Below are 14,187 nucleotides of genomic sequence, written 5' to 3' on the forward strand. Positions count from 1 at the left end.
TGCTTAACTTCAGGAGTTTTGACAATTGTATATATTTATGTATTATCAACATAAGGATCCTCAAGTTCTCCTCAGGCTCCTGCAGGGGTTCCAAAAGACATTCTTCTCATCTTTCCCCTACAGATCAGTTTATTTGGTTGTATAAAGTCAGAGAATTAGCCGGGCGGTGGTGGCGCACGCCTTTAATCCCAGCACTCGGGAGGCAGAGCCAGGCGGATCTCTGTGAGTTCGAGGCCAGTCTGGACTACCAAGTGAGTTCCAGGAAAGGCGCAAAGCTACACAGAGAAACCCTGTCTCGAAAAACCAAAAATAAATAAATAAATAAATAAAATAAAGTCAGAGAATTAAACCATGCATCACTTGTTGGTGTGAGGCTTCTATCATGCCACATTTTTGAGATTTATTCTTATGTTATTGTTTTAATTGAACCAGCATTCTATTTCTGTTCTTAGAAAAGAAAAATTTGTATGTGAAGTGATCTCTCTCTCTCTCTCTCATTCTTTCTCACTCACTCGTGTGTGTGTGTGTGTGTGTGTGTGTGTGTGTGTGTGTGTGAGTTTAGGTATGAGTATGCCATGGCACATGTTTGGAAGTCAAAGGGCAATGCCAGGTCTCATTTCTTGCCTTTCATCTTGTTTAAGACAAGGTCTCTTGTTTGCTGCTACTGTCCATGCCAGTCTACCTGGCCTATGAATTTCTGGGTATTCTCCAGTCTCCACCTCCTATACTGCCACAGGAGAAATGGTATTACAGATGCCCACTGGTGAATCCAGCCTTACCTGACTTGTAGAGATCTGAATTCAGGTCCTCATGTGGGCATAGGAAGCACTTCACCTACAGAGCCATCTCCCCAAACTATATGACTGTTCCTTCTTAAATTGATAGGGGGAATTATATCAAACAGATAAATTGATTCACTTTTAATCCATTTCCTGTAAATTAACTGTTTCCTACCTGCCATCTTTTAGCTACTGTGAATAAAATTTTCCTAATGTTTTATTTTCCCTACAAATTCTTTTGTAAACATATGATTTTACTTTTGCGCAAATGGGTAATAATGGACTGGCCAAGCAGGTATACATATAGATGTGCTGTACTAAATTATTGTATTATTTATGTCATGCTTACATTTTTGTTTAATTTCAGTTGATCTTCAAAATATATATTAATGGAATTGAACAATTTTCACTTGACCTGCAAATAATACAAATCTTAATGTTTTTCATTCACAAATTCTTCCTGTCTTTGGGTTGCCGTTTTAGTTTCCTCATTCTCCTAGTATGTTATGATTTTAATCTACGTTTCTCTAATACCTAATGAAGTCAAACACATTTCAAGCATTTATTATCTTCCTCATAATTGTCTGTTCATTTATTTTGTTATATTAATTGTTTTTTGTTTGTTTTTATATTGGTACATTAGATTTACTGTGGTATTTATTTGTGTGAGATACATTTCAGAAAACAGTTTTATCATCTGTGGTTTTGTTAGTCATTTACATAATATTTCCTGATGAGTGTCTGATGTTAACAAAGGTCCATGTGTTTTTTCTATGATTGGTTATTATTTGGTTTATTCAATATAGTAGAATTGTATTTTTTTTTCCTGCTACAGTGATCAAATTCCTGACAAGAAGGAATTTATCTTAAGAAATAGCTCATTCCAGATTATAGTCTGAGGGATATAATTCATTGTGGTTAGCAAGGCATGGGGGCAGGAGCAGGCCACAGGCTGGTCACATTGCATCCACACTCAGGAGTCAGAGAGTAAACAGGAAATGGGGTTGGCCTATCAATCCTCCACCTACTAAAGATTTCACACCCTTCCGAAACAGTGCCACCAACTGGGGCAAAGTGTTCAGACATGAGCCAATGGGGACTATTTCTTATTTAAAACACAACCTAAATTATAGTCTATACTTTCCTCTGGAAGATTGACATTATCTCACTTGGGATTCAGAGTTGTGGCTGATCTCAAATTGTAGTTAGAACATTATTATGAAATAACTGCAAACAATTCATACTCATTCAGTTGAAAATTGTTTCATTTCTCCTATAGAAGAGGTATCAACTGATACCATAAATGATAGCCCATATTCTGTAAGCCATGCAATTGAACTGATAGTTCATCAGTCTCTGCTCCATGCCTCCTATCACTAAGAGTTCATAGATTTCTAGTTATTATTGCAATCAGGTTGTACAAATGCATCTAACTTTCTTCTTCTGTAGGATTGTTTTGATTTCCCAATAAATTTATTTTACATTTTTTATATTTAATAGAATAAAATGTGAATAAGAGAGGTGGACATAGAGAGAGAGGGAGGGAGGGAGGGAGGGAGAGAGAGAGAGAGAGAGAGAGAGAGAGAGAGAGAGAGAGAGAGAGAGAGAGAGAGAGAGAACAGTGTATTTGAGGAGGTCCAAGGACAATGTTTCTCAGTTATTTTTTCTCCTTCCACCATATAGAACCTGGGAAACTGAGCTCCAGTCTCCAAGTCTGGTAGCAGACACGCCTATCCTCGAAGACACCTTGCTTGACACCATCATAAAACTTTAAATAAACTTTTATTTTCCTGAAAGCAAATCTGAGAAAAACTGGATGTGATGGTGCACACCTGTCACCCAGTGCTCAGCTGGTAAAGGCAAGAGGATTAGAAGATCAAGGCCTTCTTCCACTACATAGTAAGGTCAGCAAAGGATACATAAAAACCTTTCTAAAAGGGGCCAGGGTGGGGGGACTGAACGAACTTTAACTTGGACTATGTTGAAATTGTAATAGAATTGATTATTTAACATTATGAAGTCTTTCAATTCAAGAACATTTACTAAGCATTTTAAAATATCTCTTATGCTGTGGCACTAAATACTGAGATGTTTAAATTTTCCCTGGTATATTTAATATTTAAATATTTCACCTTATTTTAGCTTACCTCTGTCTTAATGTTATTACAATAGAAAATTTATTTTCTTTCATTTTCTGAATTCTCTATTTTGAAACAAGTTAAACTTATAGAAAATTTATGGCAAGTTTTAGAAAATTTATTCTTTATTAATTTTTACTAACTGCTTAAATTTTTTCTTGTTTGTTTCATTATTGATGTTTTTCTCCTCTCCTGAACAATTTGAAAAGATTTCAATGATGAAAAAGGTATTTATAATTATGGGTACATGTGTACATCTATATAGATTATTTGGTTTTTATTTCCACAAAATTTATACCTGGGAATAAAGAGTTTCTCGTCTTAATTTTTCAAAACTTCTTTGTATCCTTGAGGAATTTGCTCTCAGGGAGTTTTCAGTGCAGTTTGCATGAAAGTAGTGAGAATGGACACCTTGGACTTACACAGCTCATAGCTGAGAGTGAATTGCTCACCGTAAAACTTACGTGTATGCATGTCTCACTGTGTGTGGGAACATGCACGTGAGTGGAGGCCCATAGAGGCTTCAAGATGGGCTCATTCCCAGGAGCTGGAGTTACAGGCAGTTCTGAGCTGCCAAATGGATCATGGGAATCAAATTCAAACACTGCACAAACACTATACGCTAATTACTGAGTGGTCTCATCGGCCTTTAATTTTAAACTTTGAGGCAAGGTTTCTTCTTATACTTAGATCTGTTCCTTAGCCTCCATGAGGTTTACAGATGACTTTATGCTTGTGAATCTCTGGCCTCTGTCTCCTGAGTGCTGGGATTATAGGCATCTTATTTTCCTATGACAAACCCGTCACTCAACATGTATCACATTCTATTTACATTGCTAGAGTTGGGGGTTAGTATGGTTAACGTTTTTTTTTTTTTGTAAATATGTTTATAAGAAAAATTTAATTGTATCTAGACTTGCATACTGGCAGTTGAAGTTTGTTTTTGTTTTTGCTTTTATTTAGCAAATAATTAATATTAATAATGTGTGATGCACTCCTGTGCTCCAGGCTAGCTTTGACTCCCAATGTGGCTGAGTATGCCCTTGAACTTTGAATATTCCTGCTGTTGCCACATGTGGTTTATGTGGTTCTGAGTACTGACGCCAGGGATTTGTGCAAGCTAGGAAAGCACTCTATCAACTGAGATACATCCCCAGTCCAACCTTAAAATTCAGATTCCTGTCTCTAGTTCCAGAGACCTGGGATTAGACCTGGTTTTACCACACCCAGGTTATGGAAAGCTGAGCATGGGACAACAGGGTTTCCTGAATGCTAGATAAGTACCCAGCTAACTGAGTTACAGCCCCCATTCAGTGTCTTTTTTTTTTGCCTGACTCATTTAATTTACAATAATGCCATCCAGATTCATCCATACTGCTGCTTATCTATTATTTCTTTCCTTTAAAAAGATTGAATAATAAATGATTATATCATATCTTCTAGTCATTTGTTTAATTATCTATTCAATAAATATCTATTTACTCACTGAGGTTTACAACTTTAATTATTAACCTGACATAACCTTGAAGCATCTGGGAAAAGATTCTCAACCAAGTTTTTGCATTGGGTTGGCTTACTTAAGTTAATTGATGTGAGAAGACCCAGTCCACTGTAAGCTGCACCATTCCCTAGGCAAGGGATCCTGAACTGTATAAGAGTGCAAAAATAGAATTGAGTGAAGAAGCAAGCAAGCCAGTATTCATGCTTGTATTCTCTCTGCTCTGGAGTATGGATGTACTGTGACCAGCTGTCTTAATCTCTTACTGCTGTGATTTTTCCACAGTGATGAGCTATTGCAACCCGGCAGACATTTGCAGTTTTCTTTTCTGTTATCTTTGGAGACAGTCACACTTATAAGTTGAGCCTGTTCTCAAACTTGTGATGCTCCTGATGCAGTGTTCTAAGTGTTGGATTACAGGCACGTTCTATAACACACACCCAGCCAGGAGTATACTTGCATTTACTTTTAATTTTTTCTCTTATTTTCCAAATATTTGGTGATTTACCACATATTTTTAATTTAATTTTTAATTTAATTTAATCCTTTTATGGCAAAAAAGAGGACATCTGGCTTTATTTCTTTTTTTATATTTATATTTATTTGTATGTATGTGTGTATCCCCATTTGTGTGTATGTGGACCATGTGCACACAGGTACTTGTGGAGGACAGAAGAGTTGAATGATCTGGAGCTCGAGTTACAGGTGGTTATGTGCAGCCTGGCACGGGTACTGATAACTGAACTGGGATCCTTTGCAAGAGCAGCAGGCACCCTTAACCACTCAGCCATTTCCTTAGTCCTTCTTTGCTCTATTTCTCTTTGAGGCTTGTGAACAATTCTTTTGCACACAAAAAGTGTCAGGAAGATTGCTCAGCCATTAAAGGCTAAGGCTCACACTATGAAGATGAAAAGATGATACATTTTGTTGTTGGCTGACATATTTTCAAACTATTTTTTAATATTCTGTTGTTAAAATATTTTGTAACTTTACTGGTATCTATATATGTATATACATGTATCACACACACATATATGTGTATATATATATATATATATGTATATATATATGCAAATACATAGATAGATAGGACTTCCGAAGCACTGAGTGTAACTATATCTATGATTCTAACTTGTTATGAATTTTGAATCATCATTTTTAGATCTACAGATATTTCTTCTTGATTAGTCAACAGTGTATCATAACCAAGTGATATTAATCACTCGTCTAATGCTGTTGCTGTAGTTTGATAACTAAAGTCCATGTTTCCTATGTGGTTATGTAATCAATCCCCTTTAAGTTGATAGTGGATGCATATCAGTGTGAAATCTTTCATTCTGTTCTTTTCTAGTTTTTGCTATGTCTTACAAATGTAGACAATTTTCATAATTATGTCCTCTTATATTAGTATTGTTTTCTCTGAGGATATTTTCAATGTTATTCTCTAAATCTGTGATTTGTAATAACTTGATTATGAGCTGTTTAATTGTTGTTTATCTTTATATTGTTTTGGATTTGCCAAATTCTTGGACATGTTGGACACATTGTACATATTTATAATAGAGAAATGTTACATCATTATATTTTCAGTTTGTCTTATTCCAGTATCTTTATCCTAGAGTTTCCTACATATAATTTCACATGTATATCATTTTACAGTGTTACACATGCAATTAAGGTTTTCATGGAATTGAGCTAAGAAGAAAAGCAAGTAAGTATGCAGGTGCCCATTCTCTTTTTCTGAACTCTGGATATTCTGTGACCAGCTTCTTCAAATCGTTGCTTCTGTGACTTGCACATAGTAATCAGCCAGGCATTGCAATTTTACTTTTACTCTCAGGAATTCACACTTGTTTTTAATTCTGTTTGTCCTTTCTTCAACAATGTTTAATGTGATGAGGACCATCCAGTTAATTTTTCACCTTAAATACTGCATGTTTTTCACTGAAAAATTTCATCTGCTTGTTCATAAGGGAATTTGTTAATGATATTTCAAATAGTTTTCAGAAATCCTGTTGACTCCAACACTGCTGTACTTGGTATGTTCCTACAGACTATTTTGGAAGGAAAAAAACTGGGTTATAATTCTTTAAACATATAGAATATTTAGCTTTCACAAATTCTGCATGATTGACAGCTGTCCATTGAATTTTAATTTTCTCTTTCAAAAGTAAGCTTCCTTCGGATAGAAAAGCAATGCTTAAACACTGGGTCAAAGACAAGAATATTTTCTCATAGATCAGTGGAGTTCTTTCCTAAATATTCCAACTTAGGGGGCGGGGCTTGCTAGGTAAGACTGTGATTCTCACTGATCACATGGAGGAGTGAGACAATCAGAGCTGACTTTAGTTCTACCTCTTTGCCTCTTCTCTACCGACACAAGGATGGGGATGGGGTTCATCACTAGAGCACGTGCCTAGTGTGCCCATTCCTCCTATTATCCCGTATCTGAAAACAGCTGTTTTATATCATTTTAGTAGTTTACAGGGGAAAGTGTGACCAGCAATGTTTGCTCCTTCCGTTTCTGCAGCAGACATTTGTGAGTTTCTTATTAAATAATCCAAGAATCCTTTATACATCTATGAAACATATAATATAAACATTTAAACTATTAATCCATTTTTTTTGACAGGAGCCTTAATTGTGATGCACATTTAAGTTACTGCAGAGTTTAGAAAATTTAATTTTAGAAATTGAAATTCAACTCACTGTTACAATAGAGTGGAACAAGAGCCATTTTTTTTTGTCTTTTACTTACTGTAGGAAAGGAAATACTACTACAGAGCTAATATGAGCTATATGAGAACATGGCCATCTCTAAAGAAAATGGAAAGGATGCTTCCAACAATGTCAAGGGAAAGACAAAATATGGACAGAAGTCCTCAACTGCAAAAAACTCCATGTTGTTTAGACCACCTATGTGCAGCAGACCTGTATTCACTCATTTCATTAAGAGGGCAGTATGTTCTCCTTTGATTATTCATGATGCCATTCCCTTAAAAAAATTGCAAGATTTAAAGGAATAGATTATAGTGTGCACTTTTATTTATTTTTTATTTTTCGCATGTGTACATGTGTCTGGTGTGTGTGTGTGCATGTGTGTGTATGCATATTCACATATCTGTGTGTGCACATGCATGTGGAATGCAGAAGTTAATATTTAGTATCTTAATTGTTCTTTGTGTTACCTATGGAGGCAGGGTCTCTTGCTGAACCTGTAGCTTAGTAATTCATCAAGTGTTGCTAGTCAATATGCTCTTCTAATCCCCTGTTTGCACCTCTCAAATGCTAGGATTACAAGGGGTCAACCACACTTATCTAGAATTTACTTAGGTGCTCAGGTACTCAAGACTGTTTGGAAAGCACCTCATTCTCTAAGACATCTCCCCAACCACAAAAAAGTAGACCTTTAGGATTTATTCCTTTTCCTACTATTATTGTAAGTAAAATTTTGAAGTTCCTATATGAAACTCTAACCATGCCTGACTTTCATAGCAATGACTCCTAACCATTTTACCTTACACAAAAGATGGAAGTAAGTTAAACTCACCCTACTGCATGCCCCGGTGGTGGACTCACAGACCGTGAGGATAGAGATGTTCTGAGGCCGATTCAACCACCTGACCACTGTCCTGGTGTTGCTCACCCATTTAACCATGGTGATGTAATATTCTCTAGTTTGGAAACAAAAATTAAAATTTATGTTTAGAGTCTGATAATCAGTAGAATATTAGTAAGATCCATGTGTTGTTTTATATGCAATAACTGAAACATAAAAATATTGTATTTTGTGTACATATATAAACATACATACTCTTGTTTAAATATTCATATATATAAATTCAAATAAATGTGTATGTATATATGCAGATTTGTATATTTGTTCATACATGTATGTATATATGAACAAATATACAGAAAATATGAGAAAATATTTCATAATGAATTATTTCCCAGAAAGGCAATTTTTGGAACGATGGAAACCAGCAGATACTTGACTTTTCTGAAAAATGTTTATTGTTTGGGACTAGCATGTGAAAAGCAAGTATATAACTTTAATATTATGATAACTTTTTGTTAAAAGAACAATGGATAGCCAAAAAGAATGCAAAACTCAGTCTTGACTTAACGGTTATGTCTTATGCACAACCTTCTGGTTTTATCATATATATGAAGTATTTGGCTACAGGGTCACTAATGGTATGTGTGATGTTTAATCTTCTTGTCAGCTAGACTGTACTCTGGAATCATCTAGAAGACATATCTCTGACACGTCCATGAGGGAGTTTCCAAAGAGTTTTAACTGAGGAGGGATGACCCGATTGTAATGTGGGTGGTACCATTGCATGAGCTGCAGACTGGATAAAAGGAAGAAGTGAGTTGAACACAGCCATTCACTTCTCTGTTTCCTGACTGTGGATGCTGCATGACCAGCAGCTTCATGTTCCTGCCGCCATGCCTTCCCCCCAGGATGGACTGTGTCCTCTAACTGTGAGCCAAAATTAACCCTTCTTTTCTTTGTTTTTTTTTTTAATCAGGTATTTTATCACAACAACAAGAGAAGTAACTAATATAGAGTTTGTCTTAGTCAGTTGTAGATTTAGAAGTGGTTCCAATCTTTCATTCATAGTCTTTTTCATAATATTGTTACTCATTTTGTCTCAAACAGTTAAAAATAAAAAGGAATCCAAGTGAAGCACCTGACTAGATATTGAATTTTTAGCATACAAATAATGTTAATTACTGTGTGTATAATTTCCTCAAAGTGATGGGGGATTGCCATAAATATGTAATATAAATTTTATGTATAACATGTTTTGATTTTATATTTAAAAATTAACATAATGTATTAGAAAACTCTGAGCTCCCACACCACAAAATCCAGTCATCTTGGTTTGATTTTTGATAAAAAGGAAAAAGCAACAACCTTTCTAGATATGTTCCCAATTCCATAACAGAGGAGTAGCATTAGAAACAGCTTAAAAATGCCATCTGTGCTTGTTGTGTTAAAAATTGTGTTTAAAGGCTGCAGAGCTGTTTCAGCAATTAAGGGTACTTGCTGCATTGTCTGGAGGACAGTATTTCAGCACCTAGCACCCTCATGACACAGCTTCTAACCTCCTGTAACTCCAACTCTGGGATTCAATGCCCCCTTCTGGCCCCTAAGGGCACTGCACTCACATGGCATATATATACACAGAGATACTCATGCATACAAACAAACAAAATTAAATAAAGAAATAAAATAATACTGATACTTGTGTGAGTTAGTGAAAAGTATCGTTTATAAATAGAAAAACTTGAAAGAACAAATATTTTGTCCTTGGACAACTCTGGACATGAGATCCAGTTATATGAATCTTACATTTTTGCATTTCTGAACAGCTACAGTTTCCTCTAAAAATATCTGTTAGCCTGTCAAATGGAAGACATCAGCAGAAGGACAAGTATAACTTGCTATGGAGTGATGTCTGACATATTGTTTTTCAAGCCTATTCAAAACATCTGGAAGCTTTCACAACCATCTGAGCCCTGCTTACAATTTGCAAGCAGTTCTGAGAACCCATAATACCATGGGCCCTAAGCAGTTACCAGGGCAATCTCAAATCATATGCACAGTTGGTTTGGATATACACTTTGGCCAACTCACTTGGCATGGGGTCCTACAAGGAACAGTGTCCTGCTTCACTTTCAACATTTTTTTAAGAAATGTATTTTGAATATGCAATATTTGGCATTATGACCACTAAAATGCTTAAAGGGTCTGGAGAGGTGGCGTGTGTGTGTGTGTGTGTGTGTGTGTGTGTGTGTGTGTGTGTGTGTATGTGTCTATGTGTGTGTGTATATAATATAATACTTGTCACACAAACACAGTAAGGGAGTTCAAATCATACACACTCCCACATACAAACATTGGAACGCACACAGACAAAGAGAAAATGTAAGCATCAGCCTTTTATAGATTATATACAATGAAGCTTTGAGAAAAAGGAACTGTGTGCCCCATACACAACCAGGGTAAGAAATGCTGAACTGTGATAATAGATATTCCTGAATGGCAGCTACAAATGTCTAAAGTTGTACTAAATTTAATATGAATACTGTAAAGATTTACAAATCTTGCCATAAATTATATTAAAATTAACATAAATATTGGAAGTATTTATCAATGATTATAGACATCAAAGAGTCCACAGGTTTGAAGGGAAAATGTACATTGGCAAATTGATTTTGAGCCTACATAAAAATTTGTTTCAATTAACTAACCCGGACAATATGGGACATGGGACAAATTGAGATGTGAAAATAATATGAAAGCCTTTTAAAGTAAATAATAAAACACCAGAATTTAAATATTTATCTGAAGTGCTCTTAGAACAGTCTATGCAATCCCATCACAGAAAAGGATACACTTTATTGATTGCACAGCCTGGTTTAGCGTGACTTTCAAAAAAGTTTTGATAGTTGGATAACAATTCAAAGCCTAATAGCAGCACATTGCCGGTAACTGGTGTTTTTAAGTGGATGTACATTTAGATGTAAAAATTCCAAGATAAATGGCAGTATTTTATAATCAAACACATATTGATCTTTTTAAAATGATTTGGTTATTTTATACATGCTACTCATGCTTACAAAAGTTTAATCTAATATGGCATACCTTAGTATACATCTTATTTGTATGTGAGCGTCACTTTTAACTTGCCATCTAAAATCTGAACAGTGACAACTATTTCTGAAAACAAATTTGCAGTTTTAAAAGGGTCAGTTTCCAAATATTGGAAATCTCCACTAAGTTGTTGCACATACACAACATGGAAATTAGAGCAGAGGTTGACATTTAGGCATTGAGGAAATGCAGGTGTACTAGTTGAATCACTTCCCATGTTTCTGCACTTTCTGGACCTCAAAGTCCTAGGTTCACATCTCACTTTGCTTCCTATCACACACTATGTTAGCTCCCAATCACGGACTGAGTCATAGAGCAAAGACCAGCAGGATAAAGGGCCACTACTCTAGTCACTGGTGACTGTCTATCACAGCATGTCCTTGCTTAGGAGACAGAATTGTCCAAAGGGTATGGGAAGTGGAGTCCCAGAATCATATCAAGATGGGTGTGTTGGCAATCAGACCTGTGTTAGCTGTCTTTCTTTCTCTTTGCCTGCCTGCCTGCCTGCCTGCTTTCCTTCCCTTTCTCCTCCCTTCCTCCCTCCCTCCCTCCCTCCCTCCCTCCCTCCCTGCTTTCTTTCCTTTCTTTATGCATATAAGTGTGTGGATGTGTAAACATGTGTATAAGTATGATGGGGGAGAGAATTCAACCTCCATTGTCCTCCTTAGCCTCTCTCTACCCCTATTTTTTTGCCACAGGGTCTCCAAGTAAACTAGAGGCTCACCAATTCAATCAGTCTATCTAGCAAGTCCCAGGGATTTACATTTTTCCACCATCCATACCAGTGCTAAGATTAGAAGTATAGACTACCTGTCTGTATTTTTTTTTAAATCTGAGTTCTGGGTATCAGACTCAGGACCTTCATGTTCTTACAACAAGCATTTTCTTGACTGAGGCATCTCCCTAGACTCATGCATGTGTTGTCATTGGTTTCCTGTGTATTTACTGTTATGTCTTCCATATATCTATGTACCTAGACATGCCATTTTCTTTGAGGCATGAATTTCTGAGGGTACACAGAAATTCTACTCTAAGTATACTAGAGTAGCTCTCCCTACAGACTCAGAATACATGTCATTCTAAGTTCCATTAATGCTATTCATCACTTGAACAAAAGGTCCTTTCTGTCATTTCCATGGAAACAGATACATGAATGAGTTAGACTTTCCTAAAAGTCCAGACATTCCTTGGAAGAATTATAAATTCAGACTAGACATATGCCAAGGAAGAGACAGCACAGCACCATAAAGCCGGGTGACAGGAGTAGTCCTGGGGTCACACCAGTGATGCTGGTGACAATAGAAAACCTTTAATAAGTAAATGCATGCTAAAAGACACTGAGTGAAGAGAACCATACAGATAATGATGCAGGGCCAGCAAGCCAGGTCAGTGGGTAGAGGTACTTGCTGCCAACTGTGGCAACTAAAATCCAATTCCTAGGACCCACATGGTGGAAGGAGAGAACCAACTCCATTTATCTGTCCTCAGACCTCCACACACACATCTCCACACATGTGTTACACAGAACAAAAATTTAAAAATACAATGCATCTTTTTCTCAAGTGAATGTGATGGTTATCAAATATCTTCATGACTCATCATAAAAGAATATTTTTACTAGCTCTAAAGTAATACTTTGAACTTCCTACCTAAGTTTTCCAGAAAAATCATCCAGTGTTTGCAATGCTTTAAACTAATAGTGTCAGCATTTGGAAAACACCTCTACTTCTCCAGATGATATGAACTATCTCACCTCCCACTGGTTCTGGTTATGGGGATATTGGAAGGAAATTGGGCCATTATTTTATGTCCTTTTGAGCTGCATTCTATCCAGAATCAACACAGCTGTGTTTTAAATAAGGATGAGCTGAATAATGGTAAAATGTGAATGAAAAGAATTGATGCTGAAGACATCTTGCCTGCATGGTCTTATGTACATCTGATGACATGGCATGAATAAGTGAAAATTACTAAATAAAATGAAGAAGAGAAATAAAGGTAGAGGTTATAGAAAAAAGCAGACTGTCCTCAAGTTTTCAAACACATTTTTGAAAGTAAATTAATTTATTTTCAATACTTTCCTAGAATTTAATACACAAGTGCAATGTATTTTCATCATATCCACCTCTCCCTCCCTAAATCCAACTCCTCTGTGCCCTCCCACATGCTCCTCTAAAATCCAGGTCTTCTATTTCACTCTATATATCTCTACATGAATACATACATACACACACACACACACACACACACACACACACACACACACACGTAGTGTGGACTGTACTATACACATATATATGTTGCTTCGCTATAAACAACACACACCCACAAAAATGATGTGTTTGATAGATTGAAAAGGACACTAGATTACTATATTATCTATGAACAGTGAGACCACTCTTGAAGATTAGCTACCGGATTCATCTCAATGACCTTGGTAAGTTGACTATGACACTGAATGAAGCGCCTTAGAAGTTTCAGACATTTAGAACTTCATTGCATAAATGATTATGTGGTTGGTGCTGAAGATGTTTCCAATATTTAATTTATGCTTTGGACACATACACTATATACCTATTTTCAGTGTTCATCCAGGTATGTGCATGGCACAGTGTATGTGTTGGGGAGTGGTGAATCAGAGAACAACCTCGGTTGTCGTTCATCTCCTTCTACCATGCTGGAAGCACAGCCTCCTGCTGTTCACCATCATGGCTTCCAGGCTGGTTGGCCCATGAGCTTCCCGGTGCTCTCTTGTTTCTGGCTCCCATCTCACCACAAGTGCACTGGGATTACAGGTCCACAATGTTACATAAGTCTCTATTTGTGTTCTGGGGACCTAAACTCTTTCTTCATGTGATTTACCTAATGAGCCATCTCCCTGGGTCCTTCTCAAATGTTATAAATATAAAGGTTTCTGATCTTGAAACAAATCATATTTTATTCATACATTCTGCTTGTAGAAGACCACCAAATAATGTATCAGCAAGTTGTGGGAGAAAGGAAGGTAAACATTTTAGAGAGAATTTAGTTTTTCTGGTTTTTGTTTGTTTGTTTGTTTTTTGTTTTTTAGCCAGGGATCGAGTAGCCCAGTCTGGCCTGAAA

General features: G+C 36.4%; 1 protein-coding gene across 3 annotated transcripts in view; it reads right to left on the reverse strand.

The window, feature by feature from the left end:
* Dpp10 (dipeptidyl peptidase like 10) overlaps positions 1-14,187 on the reverse strand; it is a 725,523-nt gene that overhangs the window by 70,794 nt on the left and 640,542 nt on the right. For all 3 annotated transcript variants that reach the window (XM_052736764.1, XM_052736765.1, XM_052736766.1), the window contains one exon: positions 7,966-8,089. In XM_052736764.1, coding sequence (XP_052592724.1) covers positions 7,966-8,089 — 124 coding nt within the window. The remainder of the gene's footprint in view (positions 1-7,965; positions 8,090-14,187) is intronic.

The sequence above is a fragment of the Peromyscus californicus genome, unplaced genomic scaffold (assembly GCF_007827085.1).
Source record: "Peromyscus californicus insignis strain IS unplaced genomic scaffold, ASM782708v3 Scaffold_14__1_contigs__length_90479793_seg_2, whole genome shotgun sequence".
Classification (NCBI taxonomy): Eukaryota; Metazoa; Chordata; class Mammalia; order Rodentia; family Cricetidae; genus Peromyscus; species Peromyscus californicus.